Below are 24,489 nucleotides of genomic sequence, written 5' to 3' on the forward strand. Positions count from 1 at the left end.
AGCATCGGCCTGAGGACTGAAAGGTCCTGGGTTCGATTCCTGGTCAGAGCACAGGCCCGGGTTGTGGACTCCATCCCCAGTGTGGGGGGCATGCAGGAGGCATTCCATCCATGATTCTCTCTCATCATTGATGTTTCTCTCTCCCTCTCCCTCTCCCTTCCTCTCTGAAATCAATAAAAAAAATATTTTAAAAAAAAGTTAACAAAGACTCAGGTTAGGGTACCTGCCGACTATCTGTCCACATAGAATATGGGGGTGGGGGGTGGGGGAGGGGGAGCCGGACTTCACACCCAAGTAGGAACATCCCCTACCATTTACTCCTCATCCATTAAATGCTCGTACTGTTAGGAGCTTGGACATGAAACATACTCGCTTTTTTTTTTAAAAAAAAAAATTATTTTAAGCATCGAAACGGGTGACAGGGAACAAGGCAACTGAATTCACGGTTCACTCCCCAAGCGCGCACGTCGCAAGCGCCTCCTGGAGCTGTTGATTCTATACGTGCTCGTCCCGCCCGCAGAACTGGCGGGAACAAAGGGACAGTGTGAACCGGGACGACGCGGAGAAGCGGGAGGCCAGGTCCGCCGGCTGGAGCGCAGGGCGTGGACGGCGGGTTGAGCCGAGGACAGTCTCGGCCGGGGCGCACCCGCCGATCGGGGACAGTTCGGGAACCAAGAAGCCCCTCCGCACGTTGGCCACGCAGCCGGCAGCCGTGGCGCCGCCTGGGGAAGCGGGGCCGGGGAGGCGGGGTCGCCGGGCGCCTAACGGGCCACTCGGGCGCGCCGGCCCGGGGTCCCCTCCCGCGCCTGTCAGGCCGTGCGCCCCCGCCACCCGGCGACCCCGGTGCACCCCGCGCGGGTGGGGCAGTGCGCGCGCGCCGGGAGGGCTTCGCTGCTTTTTTTTTTTCTGGTTAAACTTTAGCCACGTGCACCGCCCCCCATTCACTTTTGCACCAATCGGCGGGCGCGGACGGATCCCGAGAGGGGCCACGACGCCTCGCCTCCCCACCGCTTCTTAACGCGCCGTGCGTGACGTGAGGGGCTCCTGTTGCAATGGCGAGCTGAGCCGGAGGATGTGCGGCTGCAGCGGCGGCGCCGGCCACGACGAGGACGGGCACGGGCGCAGCGCGATCGCAGCCGAGCCGGCCAGGGCGCACGCGGACGGGCAGGACCGGGGACCCGGACTCGGCGGCCACTACGGTCGCCGTCGCGCTGGCCCTGCGCCCCCGCGCGCGAGCGGGAGGAGCCGCCCCCGCGGCCCCCGCCCCCGCCGCCGCTTTGCGCCCCAGCCGCCGCCGCCGGCGCGCGCCGGGCATGGTCCCGCCTTAAAGGCGCAGGCCGCGGCGGGGCGCGCGCGGAACAAAGCGGCGGCGCGGGGCCTGCGGGCGGCTCGGGGGCCGCGATGGGCGCGGCGGGCCCCCGGCGGCGGCGGCGCTGCCCGGTCCGGGCCTGGAGGCTCTAGGACGGGCTGGCCTCCGCGGGCGGGGGCGGCGAGCTGAGCGCGCGCGGAGCCGGCGGGCGGAGAGCGGCGCGGACATGGCCGCGCGGGGCCGGCGCGCCTGGCTCAGCGTGCTGCTCGGGCTGGTGCTGGGCTTCGTGCTGGCCTCGCGCCTCGTCCTGCCCCGCGCCTCCGAACTGAAGCGAGCGGGCCCGCGGCGCCGCGCCAGTCCCGAGGGCTGCCGGGCCGGGCAGGCGGCGGCGGCGGGTTCGCAGGTCGGCGGAGCGCGGAGCGATGCGCGTGGGGCGCAGTCTTGGCCCCACGGCCCGGCTCCCGAGGGCGGCCCGCGCGACAGGAACTTTCTCTTCGTGGGAGTCATGACCGCCCAGAAATACCTGCAGACCCGCGCCGTGGCCGTGTACAGGTGAGCCCTCCTCCTGCAGCCGGCATCCCTCCCACGGCTCCTGCCTTGGCCTGGTTCCCAGGACCCAGGCTCCCGGGGTGCCCCTAGGGTGATGCCCCTCGGGGGAAGCCAGGCATTGGGCAGCAGAGGTCAGAGGCAGGACGTGGAGCTCTCATCACTGGAGATGTAGGGACTTGGGGGTCAGATGGACGGACCATGGTGACCCTCTGGGTGTGGTCCTCACCCTGACTGTGCAAGGCACTTTCTTTAAAAAAAATGTTTTTAATATATTTTATTGATTTCAGAGAGGAAGGGAGAGCGAGAGAGAGGAAAATCGATGAGAGAGAATCATGGACCGCCTGCCTCCTGCACGCCCCCTATTGGGGATGGAGCCTGCAACCCGGGCATGTGCCCTGATCGGGAATCGAGCCATGACCTACTGGTTCCTAGGTCTCTGCTCAACCACTGAGCCCCGCTGGCCAGGCTGCGCAAGGCACTTTAGCTTTCCATGTTCCAACCTGTCTTTTGTTTGAATGGTCCCGACTGATCGGATCTCCCTCAGTAAGGCCGTTAGAACAACTCTTTCGGTGCAGCGGGGGTTGCTAGCTGGTTGGTTGTCTGAAATCTGCCCCGTTGCCCTTGCAGAGCCCATGGAAATCAACCTGGTTAGACCCCCTTGTTGGCATGGGTGTAGATTTCACTTTGGGGCACTGCTGTTCGTGAAAGGGGGTGCCCACTGAGCCGGCCAGTCTGTGCAGTCAGTGGAAAGAGCACCTTTGGGAAAAGCGGTTTCCTGGCCGGCGGGGATGTGCTGTTCACCAGCCCTGTTCGGTGATGAGATGCCTTCGGTGATGTGATGCCGGCGGCTGGGCCCTAGTTGGCCAGATGAGTCATAAAAGTGGCCGGAGTCATGTTCAGGGATTAGCGACGGGATTAGGCAAAGTCGTCTTTAGCAGGGAGATGGTTTGGGAATGGCAGATGGGTGCTGGGGTGAATTTGAGATAGACGAGGGGCGTGGGTTCGTAATGGAGTGTGAAGTACAGAAATGCTGAGGTGCAAACCCGGCTGGGAGGGCCTCCGGGAGGGAACTTTTGGAGCACAAAGCGCTAAGCAAGGCCAAACTGGTTGGTTCTTTTTTAAAAATCTATTTTTTATTTCAGAGAGGAAGGAGAGGGAGAGAGAGTCATGGATCAGCTGCCTCCTGCACGCCCCACCCCGGGGATGGAGCCCACAACCCGGGCATGTGCCCTGACCGGGAATGGAACCGTGACCTCCTGGTTCCCTTTGCCCTTTCATTGCCTTGATTCGTGAGCGTCCCCGCTTTAGGATCTTGTCTAAGTCCAGAGCTGAGGTCCTGCCCAGAAGGGCCCTGAGGGACGGAATGCCCCTAAGTGCCATTGGAGACCAAAGTCACAATTTGGGAACCTGCAGATCAAGGTGTCCCCTCCCCCCCCCCCCCCCCCCCCCAGATCTAGAGTGAATAATTACCCAGAACTTTACTCGAATTGTGCTTTTTGGCCCGAGAACTATCCACATCAGAAATTGAGGGTGAGCTTTGTCAATCGCTCACAGCCTGGTTTTAAAAAATCTCCTATCTCATCTTTTTCAGGGGTACCATTTCTTCCCATTGGGTTTTTTTTTTCTTTCCCTTCAGGCACTTGGGGGAAAGCAACGCAATTTACCCTCTGCCCTCCCTACCCCCTTGCTTCTCTGTGACAACTAAACTGCCTTTCTGATAAAGAAAGTCCTTATCCAGACACATTGTGTCCTGTCTTCCTTCTTTGTGGACAGCCCTGCCTTTCTGATAAAGGAAAAAAAACCCTTAGGGGGGGAAACAGTGTATCCTATCCAGTCATTCATCGCTCTCCCACATACCTTTTCATTTATCTCTTTGATCTTAAGACGTTACAGTTACTTGGAGCCTGAGGGGGACCTGCCCCGCCCTGTGAAGGGCCTGGGCTTCTCCGCTGTCCACCCTGTGTTTAGACTGGTTGCAGGAGATGGCACAGGACTGTTTTAGCCTGGAGGAACTCGGGAGGCAGGCCTGAAGTGGGACCGAGGCTGTAGGGTGTAACTTATGATTACGCCTTTGCTGTGCTCTGCAGCCTGAGCCAGGAGTCCACGCTCAGCTCTTAGATTGGAAAAAGTTCATGCGCAGCTCGGTGTAAAAGCCAGCTGGGCCCTGGCTGGTTTGGCTCAGTGGATAGAGCGTCGGGCCTACGGACTAAAGGGTCCCAGGTTCGATTCCGGCCAAGGGCACATGCCCGGGTTGCGGGCTTAATCCCACCCCCCCCCCCCAGTAGGGGGCGTGCAGGAGAGGATTCTCTCTCATCATTGATGTTTCTATCTCTCTCTCCCTCTCCCTCTCTGAAATCAATAAAAATAAAAAGTTAGCTGGGATCCTCCTGCACACGGTGGGACTCCGGTTTGGCATGGGGTGTGGTCAGCTTAGGTCTCCCCTAAAAGGCAAATTTATTCCAATTCTTTGTTTGCCTTAGCAAATACTCGAGTGTTTCTGGTTTCTTTTTCTTTTTTAAATATATTTTTATTGATTTCAGAGTGCGGGGGAGAGAGAAACATCAATGATGAGAATAATCAATTGGCTGCCTCCTGCACGCCCCACACTGGGGATGGAGCCCGCAACCTGGGCATGTGCCCTGACCAGGAATTGAACCGGGACCTCCTGGTTCCTAGGTCGACGCTCAACCACTGAGCCACACCGGTCGGGTTGTCTGCTGGGGTTTTATTCTGAGTGAATTAGCAAGACCTAGTTTAGGCAGGAAAGGGAGGCGATTGCATTCTGTTTTGAGCAGTAAATTCTGCCTGGCGTGTGGGCGGTCAGTTGTAGGGAAGCGGGGAGATGTTAGGAGGGGGTTCGGGTGGGGGTGCGGCTGGCTAGTGCTAGTTGGGGGGCGATGGGGAGAAGCGGGCGGTCCCTGGGCCAGAGTTAAAGATGCGCTGATGGAACGTCCATGACTTGTAAGCAAGGAAGAGTTAGCGGGACTTCTAGGATTTTGCCTTGAAAGGCAGGGTGGGTGATTGTGTCACCCCTGAGGGCGGGGAAGGCCTGAGGGGGAATCGGTCTTTAGGGGAAGGAGGTGAGTCAGCAGAGAGCTGGGTTTGCACAGGAAGAGTTGTTAGAGCTTTCCGACACACGGGTGGGTGTATCCTTGGTTTCATCCACGTAATAAATTTATTTTCAAAAATTGAGAGGAGATTTGCATCTAAGGCGATGGTACTGTTGGGCCTCCGAACCGATCTTGAGCTAAGATTCCTTGAAGGTTCTGGGTGGCTGGAGATGTGCAAATACCTGCGGCGGTTGTTTTGACTCCTGCAAAGGATTTGTATTCGAGGTCATTTCACTGCAGAATGGTCCCGTGAGTCCCCCGTAACGATGTGTCATGTTGGTTGGTGACAGGTCATCAGTACGCCTGGGTTCCTTGCATCTTCCATTACTAGTTGCAACTCATATTCTTCCCTTTAAAAAAATAAAATAAATGACATTGTTTGATATACAGAAGTTACATCATTTGCCGAAACCGGTTTGGCTCAGTGGATAGAGCGTCAGCCTACGGACTGATAGGTCCCAGGTTCGATTCCGGTCAAGGGCATGTACCTGGGTTGCGGGCACATCCCCAGTAGATGTGCTGGAGGCAGCTGATCGATGTTTCTCTCTCATCGAAGTTTCTAACTCTCCATCTCTCTCCCTTCCTCTCTGTAAAAAATCAATAAAATATATTTAAAAAAAAAAGAAAGAAGTTACATCTTCAGGCCTCGCCAGTTTGGCTCAGTGGGTAGAGCATTGGCCTGGGGACTGAAGGGTCCCGGGTTCGATTCCAGTCAAGGGCACCTGCCTGGGTTGCAGGTTCCCTGTCCCTGGTCCGGGCACGTGCAGGAGGCAACCCATCGATGTGTGTGTGTGTGTGTGTCTCTCTCTCCCTTCCACTCTCTCTACAAACCAATGGAAAAATATTCTCCGGTGAGGATTAACCAAAAAGAAAAATAGTTACAGGCTCATGTCGTTCATTTTTTTATTTGTATTTAAATCCCCACCCCAAGCTCAGAAAGTCATGATCCAGGAGAGAGTGTTAAAAGTAACTTTTTTTTCCCCTAATCATAAAAGGGGTAGGAACATCACCAGCCCTGGTTTCCCTCCCGGTGGTGAGGCCATCTCCATCCTACTCCGCATTCCTGGGTCTGTTTCTCCAGCTTCCGATTTGGTTCCCTTGATCTTCCTGTCTGTTCTCCGGCCAGTCCCACCCATGGAAGGGACTGGAAGTCAAATAATATTTTTTAATTTCCGGTGGACAAGGGCCCCTTTGTTATTACTCTTCTGTCCCCGGCACTTCTTGGCTACACTTCACCTGTTCTGGCTGGGAGAGTTTTGACGCTGTTTAGCGATTTAAAAAAGTAATGGTTGGATTAGAAGCCTACATCGTTAGATTTTCAGTCCATTTTTAGACCTAGGGCACTGAGCTATCCCAACACCTCTTTTTTTTTTTCCCTTTTCTTTTTTTAATTAGTTTTTATTGATTTCAGAGAGGAAGGGGGGGAGAGAGAGAAACATCGATGATGAGAGGATCATGGACCGGCTGCCTCCTGCACGCTCCACACTGGGGATCGAGCCTGCAACCAGGGCGTGTGCCCTGACCGGGAATCGAGCTGTGACCTCCTGGTTCATAGGTTGATGTTCAACCACTGAGCCACACCAGCCGGAATAACCCAACAGCTTTTATTTGTCTTGGTTCCTAGCTGCCCTGAGCTGAAGACGAGGAACTGTGTTTCTGTTCTTTTTTTTTGTTGTTGTTAATCCTCCCCTGATTTCCATTAATTTTTAGGGAGAGTGGGAGGGAGAGGGAGAGACTGAGAGAAACATCGATGTGAGAGACACACACACATTGATTGGCTGCCTCCTGCACAGGCCCCGACCAGGGCTGGGGATCGAGCCTGCAACCGAGATACGTGCCCTGGACTGGAATCAAACCCAGGACCCTTCAGTCCAAAGGCCGACGCTCTATCCACTGAGCCACACCAGCCAGGCCTTGTTCTTTCTTTGCTTTTTCAGAAGATAGAGGGGGATGGTTTCCCTTCGTAGCCCTGTGAGGGACAAAGGGGGACAAAGGGCTCCGGGTTAGATTAGCGTCAGCCTGCAGGGAGTTGCGGGAAGAAAGCTTGAGAAACGCCAGCTCTGGATCCCGGAACCTCATGGCAAGATGTCACCCCCCTGATGGCCTTGTCCCATGTTCCTTTTCCCCCCCTCGGTGAGGGTGCCTCTCCCGCCTCCTGGAACTCAGTAGGACTTTGCTTATCTGGAGACTTTAGAGCAGCCCTTGCTCTCTCAGAATTCAGTTTGGCACTCTCGGTACATCTGTATCCATCCAAGTGGCCAGCCTGTAAGGGAGTTTTTGGAGCACAACCCATCGCACGTGCTCGGTTACCTGCCCAAGAAGATGGGCGAAAACGGTGAGGGGGGGAGGCTGGTGGGGGCGGACTCGATGCCCTCAAACGGGTGGAATCGTCCAAGGAGAGTCGCGGTTGTCAATACATTATCCCCGATTGTGTTCGTTTCCTTTTAATTCTATTTTTCTTGATTTTAGAGAGGAAGGGCGGGGAGAGAGAGAGAAAAGCGATGAGGGCCGGCCAGCGTGGCTCAGTGGTTAAGCGTCGACCTATGAACCAGGAGGTGACGGTTCCATTCCCGATCAGGGCACATGCCCGGGTTGCGGGCTCCATCCCCAGTAGGGGGCATGCAGGAGGCAGCCGATCCATGAGTCTCTCTCATCATTGATGCTTCTCTCTCTCTCTTTCCCTCTCCCTTCCTCTCTGAAATCAATAAAAAAATATATATTTTTTAAAAATTAAATAAAATAAGGGTTCAGGAAAGGCCTGTCCCAGGCTCCTGCCCCTTTTTCTTTTGCTTCGTCTTTTATGTGTACAGGTTTCAGAGAAGAAGGGAGAAGGAGAGAGGGAGAGAAACATAATGATGACAGAGAATCACGGATCGGCTGCCCCCTGCCTCCACCCTTCCGGGGATAAGCCCGCAACCCGGGCACGTGCCCTGACGGGGAATCGAACCAGTGACCTTTCGGTGCACGCCCAACCCACTGTGCCATACCGGCCAGGGCCAGCACAGCTCCGAGTGTGTTACATCGTAGGCAGCTGCAAGACTGCTGGGCCCAGATGGCATGCTGGCTCCTGGCTCCCTGGCACTTGGCCAGGGTCATTCTTGTGTCAGTCCGTTAATCCCGTCCGGAAATGTAGGGCTGAGCACGGCTGTCTGGTTACTGGAATTCGATTTTCCTCGGTTACCGGAACATCACGACGTGGAGGGGATCCCCGGGGGAACGGGGTGACCGCACGTGTCACGGGGACCCCGTGGGTTAATGTGCCTACTCAGCGCTGCCGCCTGCTGTCAGCATCGTTTTTCCCTCTGGTCCCGAATGGAATTGGGGGAAAAAGAAACAGCGATGATGTGGAAGTAGCGGCGCTGTCCACCTTTTCATTTTAACCTGGTGGTGTGTGAAGCATTTATCGCCACCGTCATTTGTTCTGTAGCCCAGTACATTCGTTATTGGTTGATTAAATACAGGCTGTAGGCGGGCCAGTGAGCTCAGTGGTTGGCGTCGACCTATGAACCAAAAGGCCACTGTTCGGTTCCCGGTCAAGGGCACATGCCCGGGTTGCGGGCTCCATCCCCAGTAGGGGGCGTGCGGGAGGCAGCCGATCCATGATTCTCTCTCATCATGGATGTTTCTCTCTCCTTCCCTCTCCCTCTCCCTTCCTCTGTAAAAATGAATTTTAGCCCTAGCCAGGCTCAGTGGATAGACCATTGGCCTGTGGACTGAAGGGTCCCGGGTTCGATTCCGGCCAAGGGCACATGCCCCAGTTGCAGGCTCCATCCCCAGTAGAGGGGACGTGCAGGAGGCAGCCAGTCGATGGTTCTCTCTCATCACTGATGTTTCTATCTCTCTCTTCCTCTCCCTTCCTCTCTGAAATCCATAAAAATATATATTTAAAAAATAAAAATCAATTTTAAAAAACATATTTAAAAATTCCTTGCATTTTACACTTTTCAGTGGTCCATAAGATAGCTCCCCAGCACCTGAACTTGGGGACCATGTCATGAGATCAGAATTCGCCTGTGTTCTCAGTGTCCACGTTCTAATTCTGCCTTTCGGCGAGGGCGTATCTGCGGTCACCGCTGGCAGGGCAGGTTGCCGTTAGCTCCTGATACCCTGGGACCGCGTCTGGGCCCGAGCCCGGGCCATTGTCCAGGTGGGAAACCTGTAATCCACCCGCCAACAGCTTTGTTAAAGCCAAAAAGAAGAAAAAAAAAGGTGACTGTAATTTGATTTGTCTTTTTTTTTTTTCTTAATCTCCCCACCTTTGTACCTCCTTTCAAAAAGAATGTGAGATTGCTCACGGCGTAAGGTCCTTGCACAATGAGACAGTTAACGATTTTAAAAGAGGAAACCGCACATCCGGAAGCCACAGGCACAGAAGCAGACGCCTGCAGCTAAGCGCCCCGGCAGTGCCGCTCCCCTCCCCGTGTGCGTCAGTCAGGCCAGGTAACGGCCTGAATCACCCTCCTGACATCTGCCCGAGCCTGTTCCTTCGGCTTCCGCAAGGCCTGGAGTCATCATTCTGAGGCTTGGTCTTTTCTGTCTTTTTTTAATATATATTTTTATTGATTTCAGAAAGGAAGGGAGAGAGAAACATCAGTGATGAGAGAGAATCACGGATCGGCTGCCTCCTGCACGCCCCCCACTGGGGATGGAGCCCGAAACCCGGGCATGTGCCCTGCCCGGGAATCGAACCGTGACCTCCTGGTTCATAGGTCGATGCTCAACCACTGAGCCACGCCAGCCGGGCTATTGTATACATGTAATTCCTGGGATCTGTCAGTTCTCAGGGTAAAACTCTATTTTCCCTCCTTCCCTTGACTCCAAATTCTGAGATGATTTGATCATCTGAGTCCCTTCAAACTTAGCACTGTGACACTCAGACGTGTCGTCATGATTTGGTGGAACTCACAGACAATCTCCCCTTCTTACCTATCATAAGTAGCAAAACTAAAAGTGTAGAAAATTGTGAGAGAAAGTACTCAATCTTACTCCATTTGTCTTTGAGTTTTTGTCCATTGAGTAGAGTGAAGCCTGTTTTTACTGCACAAGTAAAAGTTCCTGTTGTCTCATCTTTTCAGTGTTTTTTGGATGCTCTTTTAGCTTAAAGCTTTCCCCCAAATGTAAATTATTTTTCTAACCCTAAAAGCACCTCTCTGTTGCAGAAAATCTAGCAAATGTAGAGAACACAAAGGAGAAAGTGAAATAAATCCTTTCTGATCCTTCATTCGGAAACAGCCAGAGTAGGGCTGGCCGGTGTGGCTCAGCAGTTAGAGCATCGGACCCCAGACCAGAGGGTCATGGGTTCGATTCCAGGTCAAGGGCACATACCTGAGTTGCAGGTTCGATCCCCAGCCCTGCTCAGGGTACGTGTGGTAGGCAACCAATCAATGTGTGTCTCTCTCGTCGATATTTCTCTCTCTCTGTCTTTTTCACTACCCACTCCCTTCCATTCACTCTAAAAAAGTCAATGGAAAAATATTTTCTGGTGAGGATTAACAAAAAAAACCAGTAAGCACTTGAAGGTAGAGTTACACATTGTTAATAATAGTAATAATCCACACCACAAGTCTATATACCACTGTCTGCTTTGTAAATTCTTCAAAAACATTTTTGTGGGTTTTGTTGTTGTTAATTCTCACACGAGGATATTTTTCCATTGATTCTTAGAGCGAGTGGAAGCGAAGGGGAGAGAGACAGAGAGAGAGAAACATCGACGTGAGAGAGACATATCAATTGCTTGCCTCCCGCATGAGCCCCAACCAGGGCCGGGGATGGAGCCTGCCCACCGAGGTACGTGCCCTTCCTTGACCGGAATCGAACCCGGGACCTTTCAGGCCACAGGCCGGCGCTCCATCCACGGAGCCAAACCGGCCAGGGCCACTTTGTAAACGCATCTCTACATGATGAACGTGGACCCAGGACCGCGGTCACGCCAGAGATGCAATTTCGCCCAGAAATGCATCTGACATCCTCGTTCTTAAAGCGACGCGACGTAGAAACGGAAACCCGGGAGATGCCCATCCGGCAGCGGGTTCCGCCGCGGGGCTGGCGTGGGCCGGCTGCACTGCCCGGCTGTGATTCCCCCGCTGGCAGGACAGCGCAGCAGCCGGCGGGCGGAAGGCCGCTTGGCACACTCACATTTCAGTTGTCTTATCTGGGCTCGAGCAAGAGCCGATTATCAGGCGGCAGAAAGCCGAGCTGGCGGGCAGGGCCTTCGCCAATGCTCTGTGGTTTCAGCCGAGTGGGAGCTCTGTGCCCGGTGGCCACCGTGGCGACGGCAGAGTGGACGTGTGCTGGGGAGAGTGAGGGAGCTGACCTATTCCTCTCACAGCAACTTTTCCTTCATTTCTTTCACATCATTAACCCACGCCCCCCCACTCCCCCCAGGACGGTAGATCACCAGGCATGGTGAGAGCCCTCTGGCGCGGTGGAGCTGTTTAAACAACAGGCGCCCCAAGTGAAAAGAGCGTAATTTCTTGAGATTGGAGGGTTTACGAAAACTTCAGATCGCCCTGGCCGGGGTGGCTCAGTGGTTGAGCGTCATCCCAGCACCAAAAGGTCGCCGGTGCGATTCCTGGTTAGGGCACAGGCCCCTGTTTCAGGCTTGATCACCAGTAGGCAGCAATCCATGATTTTCCCATCAGTGCTTCTCTCTCTCTCTCTCTCTCTCTCTTTCTCTCTCACTCTCATTTCCTCTCTCTACAAAATCAATTTAGCCTGGCCGGCCTGGCTCAGTGTTTCAGCATCTACCTATGAACCAGAAGGTCACAGTTCGATTCCCATTTGGGGCACAGGCCTGGGTTGCAGGCTCGATCCCCAGTAGGGGGACGTGCAGGAGGCAGCCGATCCGTGATTCTCTCTCGTCATGGGTGTTTCTATCGCTCTCTCCCTCTCCCTTCCTCTCTGAAATCAATAAAAAATATATTTTTAAAAAAGTAACATTTTAAAAACAAAAGTCATATTAAGAGATTCGCCTCCAACCACCAGTCATCTAAGATGAGAAAAGGGCCACGCGTTTTCCTCTGGGTTCCCTAAAAAGGAAAAGAGGATTGGGCGGAGTTAACCATAAAACTGCACAGAGGCTTTGGCGGTGGTTTGAGGTTAGATTGTCTGCCTTTGAAATTAATTGGTTTCTCTTCTTGGACAATGACCTCATTTCAAGTCATGGCTTAGGCATTCAGGGTGTTGGTGACGGTCGCTCTGGTCTGGCTGGTGGGCCAGATTTTGACCCTCAGTCTCTCTCTGAAGGATTCCGGTGTCTTAAGGGAAAACACTTGTCAAGTTTAAAGTCTTGTTCGACTTTGACCCCGACGTTGTCTGAGATGGATAGTACAACGGAATTCTAACCGCCCGGCCGGCGTGGCTCAGTGGTTGAGCGTCCACCTATGAACCAGGAGGTCACGGTTCGATTTCCGGTCAGGGCACAGGCCCGGGTTGCGGGCTCGATTCCCAGTGTGGGGCGTGCTGGAGGCAGCTAATCCATGATTCTCTCTCATTGATGTTTCTCTCTCCCTCTCCCTTCCTCTTTGAAATCAATAAGAATATATTATAAAGAAACCCCACAGAATTCTAACCCAGAATAAAAGGTGAAAGTCACCTTTACCCCTCAGACTTCCCATTAGGAATTCATGCTGTTTTGATCCTTCAAGTCACTGTCACCATAATAAACCCAAATCTAGCAGTTATGTGAGAGAAATATACTGGGTGGGACATTTGGGGGGAACCGTGTTTTTTGATCTTACTGTGGCTATATTCACTGATTGAAATATCCTGTATGAGATGTTTTTCCTAGAAGTTGACTATTTCATCTCTTTTATAATAGATGTTTTTTATTATTTTCCGAGAGGAAGGGAGAGGGAGAGAGAGATAGAAAATTCATTGACGAGAGAGAATCATGGATCGGCTGCCTCCTGCACGCCCCCTACTGGGGATCGAGCCGACAACCCGGGCCTGTGCCCTGACCGGGTATCAAACCGTGACCTCCCGGTTCATAGGTTGACGCTCAACCACTGAGCCACGCCGGCCGGCCTGGTTGCGTTTTCATTTTGTGGAGTGGAGGAGTTTGTAGCCAGAGAGCCGAGAGTATCAGCAAATTCGCCTGAACATTCCTCCCTCGGTGGCCTGGTCACCGGGTTTCTCCTGGACCCGCTTCAACACTCCCTCGTCCTTTTTTGTTGTTGTTGGGATTCTTCTGAGAATGAATGGGGACTCTGCCCGTTCCCCGGCGGCCTGAGGGCTTCCGCTGATCGAGTGGCTTCTTATCAGATCCCCTTTGAAACGCAGCAGCAGCAGATACACGGGGAACAAGGCGCCCTGCCCGCGCCGTCCTCTCACGCCCCCTCCGTTTCCCGTTCCAGGACGTGGTCCAAGACGATCCCCGGGCGGGTGGAGTTCTTCTCGAGCGAGGGCTCCGACACGTCCATCCCCATCCCCATCGTGCCGCTGCGGGGCGTGGACGACTCCTACCCGCCCCAGAAGAAGTCCTTCATGATGCTCAAGTACATGCACGACCACTACCTGGACCAGTACGAGTGGTTCATGCGGGCGGACGACGACGTGTACATCAAGGGGGACCGGCTGGAGAGCTTCCTGCGCAGCCTCAACAGCAGCGAGCCCCTGTTCCTGGGCCAGACGGGCCTGGGCACCACGGAGGAGATGGGCAAGCTGGCCCTGGAGCCCGGGGAGAACTTCTGCATGGGCGGGCCCGGCGTGATCATGAGCCGCGAGGTGCTGCGCCGGATGGTCCCGCACATCGGCAAGTGCCTGCGGGAGATGTACACGACCCACGAGGACGTGGAGGTGGGCCGCTGCGTGCGGAGGTTCGCGGGGGTGCAGTGCGTCTGGTCGTACGAGGTAAGAACGCAGACACAAACCCGTCTGGTTTTTTTGTTTTGTTTTGTTTTTAGATATTTTTCTTGATTTCGGAGAGGGAGAAAGAGAGAGAGAGAGAGAGAAACATCCACGATGAGAGAGAATCACAGATCGGCCGCCTCCTGCGCGCCCCACACTGGGGATGGAGCCCGCAACCCGGGCCGGTGCCGTTTCCTGGGAGTCGAACCTGGTTCACAGGTCGATGCTCAACCACTGAGCCACACCTGACGGGCTGCCTACCTTCTGTGCTTTTGACCCAACGCCTCCAATAGTAGATGACATCTGGGGCCCCAAGGAACGATGGTTTACGCAGCTCGCGCCGATCCTGTCGTGAGTATCCAGAAAACGTGTCCGGTCACCGCCTGCTGGTCCCACAGATGTGACTGCAGCAGCGTGGGGGTGCTCCCCCTCTCCCCGTCCCTCCAGAGACCTGGCTTTTCTCCCCTGGTCATGTTGACCCACGCAGTTTACAAACGTCCCTGTTTTCAATCCAGAAAATGAGTAATGGTGTTTTCAAAAGCCAATCGCATGGGGCTTTGTACGTCTTCTTCAACCTTGGCTGTTCAGATAGCTGTTTTGATCTGTAAGTCTGCAACATAGTTGTTCCTTTCAGGATCCGTGGCAGGCGGTTTCTGAGTCATCTTGAGACAAAGGTGCAAGATTTTTTTTTTTAATATATTTTTATTGATTTCAGAGAGGGAGGGAGAGGGAGAGAAACATCAATGATGAGAGAGAATCATGGATCGGCTGCCTCCGGCCCGCCCCACACTGCGGATCGAGCCCACAACCCGGGCAGGTGCCCCGACCGGGAATCGAACCCATGACCTCCTGGCTCCTAGGTCGACGCTCAACCCCTGAGCCACGCCGGCCGGGCCAGAGAGGCAAGTGTTTGAAGGATGTCTCCATGGGGACGTTTCTAGAGAACATGAGTCCACTTTGACTTCGCTCTGTTTTCATTGGCAGATGCACGCCCCTTGCCTGCGATCACGGGATCCAGTGTTAGTCAGAGTGGAAAGAATTATGTAGGTTGGGTCGTGTTGAGATTGATAAACTCCTGATCGTCGTGAGCAGCAGGGGAAATGGCCGGACCTTTTGTCCAAGAGAAAGAAAACACACTTTCTGATGTAAATTGTTAGCTCTTTTCTTTTCTTTTCTTTTCTTTTTTAAATATATTTTATTGATTTTTTACAGAGAGGAAGGGAGAGAGATAGAGAGTCAGAAACATCGATGAGAGAGAAACATCGATCAGCTGCCTCCTGCACACTCCCCACTGGGGATGTGCCCGCAACCCAGGTACATGCCCTTGACCGGAATCGAACCCGGGACCTTTCAGTCCACAGGCCGACGCTCTATCTACTGAGCCAAACCGGTTTTGGCTGTTAGCTCTTTTCCCCGGAGTTAATTTTCCAAGGCGCCTGCGTGAAGAAGACGTATTAATGGCCGGACCTGTCTTCCCGCCGGACTTGCTTTTTCCAGTGTCTCCTCGTCACTCTGTGTCTTCCTTCTGAACTTCTGGGGACGTGGACGAGTTTGAGTACATGGGAAGTCGTCTTCGTGTAGTTTGTGATTTTGAAAGATACATTTTCCATCCCAAACGGGAATTCGGCAAGCCCCCTGATCTCCGTGCGCACCCGACACAGGCGACACCTCACCAGATTTAGGGGGTCCCTGTTCTTATGGATTTTTAAATTTTTTGCTTCTCTTTTTTTAACTTTTTTATTGCGTTCAGAGAGAAAGGGGGAAGGAGAAAGGCATAGAAACATCCATGATGAGAGAGAATCATCCATCAGCTGCCTCCTGCACGCCCCCACCCCACCGGGGGATCAAACCTACAACCCGGGCGTGTGCCCTTGACCGGGATTCGAACCGTGACCTCCTGGTCCCTAGGCCAGTGCTCGACCACTGACCCACACGGGCCGGGCAGTGTCGTGGATTTTGGGCAGCAAGGAAAGCGGGTTGGGTATTTCATGCCGTTTTCGGCAGAATACAGCTGGCAGGCTCCCTCTCCCTTCCTCTCTCTGAAATAAATTTTAAAAAATATTTTTAAAAAGGAGAGAGAGAGTCACTCGAGATGTTTGTCACAGAGCGAATTGCCAGGCCCAAACCCAGAGCCAGGCTCTTGGCGGTGGAGCCGGAGGACCCGCTCTGTCTACGGCTCCTCTGGCGAGGTCTTGTGGTCACTCGGGTCCTGAGCACCATCCGAGCCCTTCAACGCTCTGACAGCATTTCCTGTGACACGGTGACGTCTTCCCTGGAGGCGGAGGTTATCTTTCGGTCACTCAGAGAGGGAGAGATGGAGGAAGAGAGAGAGAGAGAGAGAGAGAGAGATTGATTTAGAAAAACATCCATGATGAGAGAGAATCATGGATCGGCTGCCTCCTGCACGCCCCCTCCTGGGGATCGAGCCCGCAACCCGGGCACGTGCCCTGACCGGGAATCAAACCCTGACCTCCTGGTTCCTAGGTTGAGGCTCAACCCACTGAGCCACACCGGCCGGGCGTCATAAATGTTTGGCAGGCTAATGCCTGCCCTCCCCTTTCTGCCCTCCGCTACGCCACCGTGTTAAGTGCAAGGACTTGTGGAGCCAGACAGAAGGCCGTGACCGCGAGCGCTGGTCAGCAGTAAATCCCCAGTAACGGCCAGGGAAGGGGCCGTCGTCGATGTGACCCCGCACACAGATCGCACGTGGCCCGAGGTGCAGGCGACAAGCACTTCCAAGCCGGAACGAAGCGGCATTTTCCGTCGCTTGTTGTCCCCGCGGCGGATTTCACAAATGTCTTGTGGATGCGCCCGGGTGATCCATGCTCCTCAGACCTCAGCTGCTTTTTTTGTTTTTTTAAGCCTCAGCGATGGTTGGTCGCCATGAACCATAATTTGAGATTTGCTTATCAACAAATTTCATTTAAAAAAAAAAAAAAAGTAGGGGCACCCTGGCTGGCGTGGTTCAGTGGTTAGAACGTCGGTCCATGCACCAAAGGGTCTTGGGTTCGGTTCCCGGTCAGGGGCACGGGCCTGGGTTGCAAGTTCATTCCCTGACCCAATCAGGGCAGGAGGCAACCAGTTGATGTGTCTCTCAAACATCGATGGTCCCCGCCCTCCCTCTCTCTCCCTTCCTCCCAGACACTCTCTTAAAAAAAAAAAAGGAAAAAATATAATCGGGTGAGGATTAACAACCAAAAGTAGTTACAAAGTATTTATTAATGACTGTGGCACCTCTGACGTGCACACATTTTTTGGATAACCTTCCCTCCTGGAGGCGGGACTTAATTCCCCTCTGCTGGCCTGTGACTCATTTTTAATGAATGGTGTAGGGAATGGAAAAAAATATTTAAGCCCTGGCTGGTTTGACTCGGTGGATGGAGCATCGGCCTGAGGACTGTAGGGTCCCAGGTTCGATTCCAGGTCAAGGGCACGGGCCTCGGTTGCAGGCTTGATCCCAGTAGGGGGTGTGCAGGAGGCATCGGATCCATGATTCTCTCTCATCATTGATTGATATTTCTCTCTCGCTCTCCCTTCCTCTCTGAAATCAATCAAAATATATTTAAAAAGAAAGAAAGAAAGCCCTAGCCGGTGTGGCTCAGTGGATAGAGCGTCGGCCTGGGGACTGAAGGGTCCCAGTCCCAGGTTCGATTCCGGCCAAGGGCACATGCCTGGGTTGCGGGCTCGATCCCCGGTGTGGGGCGTGCAGGAGGCAGCCGATCCATGATTCTCTCTCATCATTGATGTTCCTATCTCTCCCTCTCCCTCTCTGACATCAATTTTAAAAATAAAGAAGAGCCCTAACCGGTGTGGCTCAGTGGATGGAGCGTCGGCCTGCGGACTGAAGGGTCCCGGGTTCGATTCCGGTCAGGGGCATGGACCTTGGTTGCGGGCACATCTCCAGTGCGGGGTGTGCAGGAGGCAGCTGACCGATGTTTCTCTCTCATGGATGTTTCTAACACTCTCTCTCCCTCTCCCTTCCTCTCTGTAAAAAATCAATAAAATATATTTAAAGAAAGAAAGAAAGAAAGAAGAAAAAGATGTTTCAAAAGAAAGGAAGAGCACTTGGAACCCAGGGATGCTCTAACTGGACACAGACATGAGGTTGCTGCGTCCGCCGCGGTCTCCTGCTCGCTGCCCAGCGCCCCCGGGGAAGCGGGGTGAGGCCTGAAAGAGTGGCCCTCTGTCCGTCTGAGTGGGCATTGTGCAGGATGTGAGTTTTAGCTTCTTGACTTCTAGGAAATCGCAGACAGAGAGGCCTTTGTTTGCGAAGGGCTGCAGACTCCATCCCTCATAAAGAGCTTATCATCCGAGCGAGCCCATAACGCGCCGTGTTATTCCTGTAAGAAATGCGTAATGGTCCCAGGGCAGCGAACCTGCTCCCGGGCAACAAAGGCCCTTTCAGCGTCCGCGCGGCCAGGCCAGGCCAGGCCAGCGCCCCCCATCCGTCACGTCACCACGGCTGAGCCCGCCTGGTTCGTTTCTGTTCTCGCTCAGTGAACACTCGCAGGGGGAGAGAGGTTTGTACCAGGTTACTTTCTCTGATGCCTGACATTTATTGCAACGATTTTTCTCTTTAAGAAAAAAAAAAATATATATATATATATATATGCCCTAGCATCAGCCTTCGGACTCGGTCCCGGGTTCGATTCCTGGTCAAGGGCATGTACCTTAGTTGCAGGCACATCCCCAGTAGGGAGTGTGCAGGAGGCAGCTGATCGATGTTTCTCTCTCATCGATGTTTCTAACTCTCTATCCCTCTCCCTTCCTCTCTGTAAAAAATCAATAAAATATATTTAAATATATATATATATATATATGTATATGTGTGTGTATATATATATATATATATATATATATATATATATATACACACTAGGGGCCCGGTGCACGAAATTCGTGCACTGGGTGTGTGTGTGGGGGGGGGGGGGAGTGTCCCTCAGCCCAGCCTGCCCCCTCTCACATACTGGGAGCCCTCAGGCGTTGACCCCCATCACCCTCCAATCGCAGGATCGGCCCCTTGGCCAGGCCTGATGCCTCTGACAGAGGCGTAGACCCCCATCACCCTCTGATCGCCTGATCGGCCCCTTGCCCAGGCCTGACGCCTCCGCCAGAGGTGTCAGGCTTGGACAGGGGACCCCCATCTCCTCCCGATCACTGGCTCTGGCCCCCGCCCAGGCCTGAGGCCTCTGACCCAGGCTTCAGGCCTGGGCAAGGGGACCATCATATCCCCCCAATCCCCGGCTCCGCCCCCCACCCAGGCCTGATGCCTCGGCCAGAGGAGTTGACCCTCATCACCCTCCGATCACCAATCACCGGATCGGCCCCTTGACCAGGCCTGACGCCTCTGGCCTAGGTGTCCGGCCCAGGCAGCGGGGACCCGCAGCTGCAGCGGCCCCGCGATCATGGGCTCCGCTTTAGGCCCAGGCAAGGGGCCCCTAGCTCCCGGGACTGCCAGCTTCGACCGTGCCCAGCTCCCATCGCTGGCTCCACCCCTCCTTCCTGCTATCACTGGCCAGGGCGGCAAAGGCGCCTGATTCTCTGATCATGGCTGGGGGGCAGGGCAAAGGCGGCCCCAGGGCCGCCTTTGCCCTGCCCCCCAGCTCTTAGCTCCCCCCTGGGTTTTGGATCACTGTCAGTGGCAGGGGGCTTCTTCCTGCTTTCCCTTTCGCCTCCCTGCATTGTGCCTACATATGCAAATTAACCGCCATCTTGTTGGCAGTTAACTGCCAATCATAGTTGGCAGTTAATTTGCATATAGCCCTGATTAGCCAATGAAAAGGGTATCGTCGTACGCCAATTACCATTTTTCTCTTTTATTAGATAGGATATATATATATATATATGTTTCTGTTGATTTCAGAGAGAAAGAGAGAGAGAGAGAAACATCAGTGAGGAGAGAGAATCATGGATCGGCTGCCTCCTGCACGCCCCACATTGGGGATCGAGCCCACAACCCGGGCCTGTGCCCCGACCGGGAATCGAACCGTGGCCTCCTGGCTCATAGGTCGATGTTCCACCCCTGAGCCACGCCGGCCGGGTTTAGTGCCTTATTTATAGCCGAGTCCAGGCTGATGCGCTTGTCTTTGGTCCCGTGTGTTTCTGACCGTTTGTACTTGGGGCTGGTGGCAGTCGATTTTTCGAGTCGTGTTACTATGAAGCCTGGGCAGGCCTCTGCTTGGCTCTCGTGAGGAGACTTGCCGAATCGATCTGCTTGGAGGCCGGGGTTGGTCCCCTCCCCCCCCCACACCCCCCTCCCCGTTCGTTTATGGCTGTTCAGGTGCCTTAGGCGTCTGCACTATCAGTGCAGGTCCGAACAGCTTACAGCAGATACACACATTCCGTGCGTCCTACCAGGTGAATATTAAGGAGCCGAGAGCGATTTTTTTTCTTTATGTAGAAACTTTTCTTTATTTATTCCTTTCAGAGAGGAAGGGAGAGGGAGAGAGAGAGAGAAACCTCCACGATGAGAGAGAATCATGGAGCGGTTGCCTCCTGCGCGCCCCGACTGGGGGTGTGCTCTGACCGGGAATCGAGCCTGAGACCCCCGGGTCCAGGGGCAGACGCTCTGACCACTGGGCAACACGGGCCAGGGCCGAGGGCCGGAGTGACCAATGTTTAAATACAGTTGTTCGCTGGCAAAGTGGGGAGGCACTTGGTGATGCTAACTCCTCCCATTCTTACGTTTTACGTGGGTGTAACTCTTTCCTCCTCCGCCAGCCAGAGATTTTTTGTTCGTTTCCAAAACTGCGGTGTCGAAGAAGCTTATCTTCCCATCTGAGGTGGTGTGTGGTTTCATTTTCCTTTTGGCTATAAATGCTGCGTTAATCTTGAAAAGAAAAATTGTCAGGAGTGGACTAATTCTGGGAAACAGACAAGGTTTGTTTCCGTGTTTCTCCCCCTTTAGGTTTCTTTCTTTGCTTTTGGCTTTGTTTCCTTCCGTCTGTTCTGGTTTCTCTTCCGTAAAAATGTTCATTTTAGCCCGGCCGGCGCGGCTCAGTGGTTGAGCATCGACCTGTGAACCAAGAGGCCGCCGGTGCGATTCCCGGTCGGGGCACAGGCCCGGGTTTCGGGCTCCATCCCCACATGTTTTCTCACGGGTTACAAAGTGTGTTTCCTCCCTCCCTTCTCTGTCTCCAGGTTACTGAGGTGGCCAAACACGGCTCTCTTCTCTGCCTCCCTGGCTTCCTGTTGAGCATCATTCTTTCAATGAGTGGTTTTTTTGGTTTGTTTGTTTTAAATATATGTTGTTGATTTTTTACAGAGAGGAAGGGAGAGGGATAGAGAGTTAGAAACATCGATGAGAGAGAAACATCGATCCGCTGCCTCCTGCACACCCCCTACTGGGGACTGAGCCCGCAACCAAGGTACATGCCCTTGGCCAGAATTGAACCTGGGACGCTTCAGCCCGCAGGCGCCGCTCTAGCCGCTGAGCTGTCAGGAACCGCTGTCGATCCCGTGCGGGCTGAGAGCTGCGCTGTGTATAATAAGAGAACGATGAGGACCAGGCTTTCTTCCCCGGCCGAAGGGCACGCTGGTTTGGGCAGCACATACTGGTCTCTTTTCCCCTCTGAATCATCAGTGTGGACGGAGGTAATTAGGGACCAGGAGGCCCTGGAAATTATCGGTTATAATAAATCGATGTCCTGCCCACGGCCCAGCAGGCAAAAGGGAGGAATTAGAGACAGAAATAGTCACAGATTTTTTTTTGTCCAGGAAACCTCTAAGAATATAATGAGGTATTGTCATGTTGGTAACTTTAAAAAAAAAAAAAATTTTTTTTAAGGGAGGAAAATCCAAAGTATAAAATATTCAAAGCTTAGGTTCAACGAAACAGATTTCAGGTTCAAGACGTCTTACTTCCCGCTTTCGAAAATCTCCGTGAACGGCTAAGGAACCTTTAAGGAATCTCTGACCATAATTCCATGATTTATTCGTTGATGGCGGAGTCATAGAGTGTTGCCAAAAACCACCACTGTCATTTCTCACCACTTTTTTGGGGATAATTCTCTTATTTTAAAATAATTCTAGACTTAGAACAATTCCAAGAATAGGACCAAGACCTCCCACATGTCCGTCACCCAGATTTTCCGAAAGTAGACATTCACCACATCAGCTTTATCGTTTATTCTCTGTCTGTATACATTCTTTCTCCCTGAACCACCTGAGAGTAAGTTGCAAAGTAAGTTGTAGACCCAATGCCCCCATTTTTATATATATATATATATATATATATATATATATATATATATAATACATTTTTATTGATTTCAGAGAGGAAGGGCCAGAGAGAGAGAAAAGCATCCATGATGAGAGAGAATCATCGATCGGCTGCCTCCTGCACGCCCCCTACTGGGGACGGAGCCCGCAACCGGGGCCTGTGCCCTGACCGGGAATCGAACCGTGACCTCCTGGTTCATAGGTTGAATCAGCTCAGCCATATGAGCCACACTGGCCGGGCCCAGCGCCCCCCTTTGCCCCTAAATACTTCACTGTGTACCTGTCTCCGAAAAACAGGAACAACAGCGTGACAGTCGCAGTCAGGAAATTCATGCTGACACAGCACTAGTATCTGATCTCCGGGCTCTATTTATATTTCACCTAATAACGTCCTTCGTGGCCAAAAACAAAACCCTTCAACGTTCAAGTGATCCGGGGTGCGGGCCAGGATCGCACGCACTGTTTAGTGAACAAGTCGCTCAAGTGTCTCTTAACCTTGACCTTGTCGTGGCCGTTCATGACCTTGACGTTGTCAACAGGTGCGGCCAGTTTGTGTGTGTGTGTGTGTGTGTGTGTGTGTGTGTGTGTGTTTTCAGGGCCCTCAAGTAAAAAGGGAAAAAAAAATTCCTAAATTGGGGTCAGTGAATGCGGCCGGGAGTCACAAATGCCCCCGTACCATTGGACCCCCACTCAGGCCCAGGGGCAGGCGGGCAGGCGGGTAGACGGGATCCTGCACGAGCAGCCTGTGGACCCGCCGCCCCGTTGCCAAGCGTGTCCTCCGCTGCGGAGACGGGCCTTTGGCTGGCGTGCTGCTGACTTGAGATGATGAGAGAGCATCATGGATCGGCCGCCTCCTGCACGCCCCCCGCTGGGGATGGAGCCCGCAACCCGGGCCTGTGCCCTGACCGGGAATCGAACCCTGACCTCCTGGTTCCTAGGTCGATGCTCAGCCACGGAGCCACGGCCGCCCCCAGTTCTCTCTTGGGCTCAGAGTCAGGAAAGGCGGACGGCGACGATCTTCCTTCCTTCCCTCCCCCCCTTTGCATCTGTCAGTCTGGTGGCTCTAGGAGGGACGTGCATCCCTGGGATTAAAAGGGAAGGGCAGCCCTCGAGCCCAGGCACCACAGGGCCGGGAATGCCTGTCTGCACGCCTTCCCTGCCGCCGGCACTGCCCACCTCGTAATCTCGCCATCCGGTGACTCACAGCCTCCACCCTCAGGGGGGATCGAGCTCCTTGAGCTCCTTGTCCACCGGGAAATGCATCACAGTAGCCCCCAAAGGGCCTGGAGGCGGGAGGCGGGGGCCGAGGGAGGAAGCAGTATTAGGCCAGGCGCTCTGAGGCCCCTCTCTGCCTCCCCAAAGCGCGTGGACACATCACTCCGAATCAGCGGTTCTCAACCTGTGGGTTGAGACCCCTCTGGGGTCGCCTAAGACCATCGGGAAACACATCTATAATTACATGTTGTTTTTGTGATGAATCACTCTGCTTTCATTATGTTCAATTTGTAACAATGAAATTGGGGGTCACCACAACATGAGGATCTGTATGAAAGGGTCGCGGCATGAGGAAGGTTGAGAACCACTGCTCTGAATGGATGCGGGACCAAGAAAAAAATAAACCATTCCTAAACAGAAGGATGGAGCACTTTTGTTAGGAAGGGCGGGATTGATGGCTGGACAGTGCCCACGGCCGAGGGATTCGAGCCAATTTCGTTCTAACAGAACCCCTTCCCACCACAGCCCATTCAGCCCGGCCGGCGTGGCTCAGGGGCTGAGCATCAACCTATGAACCAGGAAGTCACGGTTCGATTCCCCGTCAGGGCACAGGCCCGGGTTTCGGGCTCGATCCCCAGTGTGGGGCGTGCAGGAGGCAGCCGATCTGTGATTCTCTCCCCTCATGGATGTTTCTGTCTCTCTCCCTCTCCCCTTCTCTCTCTGAAATCAACAAAAATATCCTTTAAAATAAATAATTTTTTTTTCATGCTCTAAAGCAGCGGTTCTCAACCTGTGGGTCGCGACCCCTTTGGGGGTCGAACGACCCTTTCACAGGGGTCGCCTGAGACCATCGGAAAACACATATTTCATTACATATCGTTTTTGTGATGAATCACTCTGCTTTCCTTATGTCCCATTTGTAACCATGACATTGGGGGTCGCCACAACATGAGGAACCGTATGAAAGGGCCGCGGCGTTAGGAAGGCTGAGAACCACTGATCTAAAGTATTGGGCGGCTGCGGTGGAACCAGGCCTGGCCTAACGTGCCTGCTTCACAACTTCCGGCCGTGCGCACCGAATTGTGTGAATGGAGGCGCTCTCCCCGGCCCCTCGCCCGTCCCGGGCGATGTGGTGACTCACGCGTATCCAGTTGCTGATGCAGCTGGAATGCGGGTTGGAAACGGCCAACAGGGACGGGCCCCGCGGTTCGTGGTCACGGAGGGTTCTATTCTGGGGAG

The 24,489-nt window shown here is 53.8% G+C and overlaps 1 protein-coding gene across 1 annotated transcript in view; it reads left to right on the forward strand.

Annotated features, from left to right (window-relative positions):
* The first annotated feature begins 1,362 nt into the window (after window positions 1–1,362).
* CHSY1 (chondroitin sulfate synthase 1) overlaps window positions 1,363–24,489 on the forward strand; it is a 32,238-nt gene continuing 9,111 nt past the window's right edge. Inside the window, exons 1-2 of the mRNA XM_059678301.1 lie at window positions 1,363–1,861; window positions 13,323–13,818. Of these exons, the coding sequence (XP_059534284.1) occupies window positions 1,536–1,861; window positions 13,323–13,818 (822 nt within the window). The 5' untranslated portion in view covers window positions 1,363–1,535. The remainder of the gene's footprint in view (window positions 1,862–13,322; window positions 13,819–24,489) is intronic.

This window comes from Myotis daubentonii, chromosome 21, assembly GCF_963259705.1.
Source record: "Myotis daubentonii chromosome 21, mMyoDau2.1, whole genome shotgun sequence".
NCBI classification, from domain to species: domain Eukaryota; kingdom Metazoa; phylum Chordata; class Mammalia; order Chiroptera; family Vespertilionidae; genus Myotis; species Myotis daubentonii.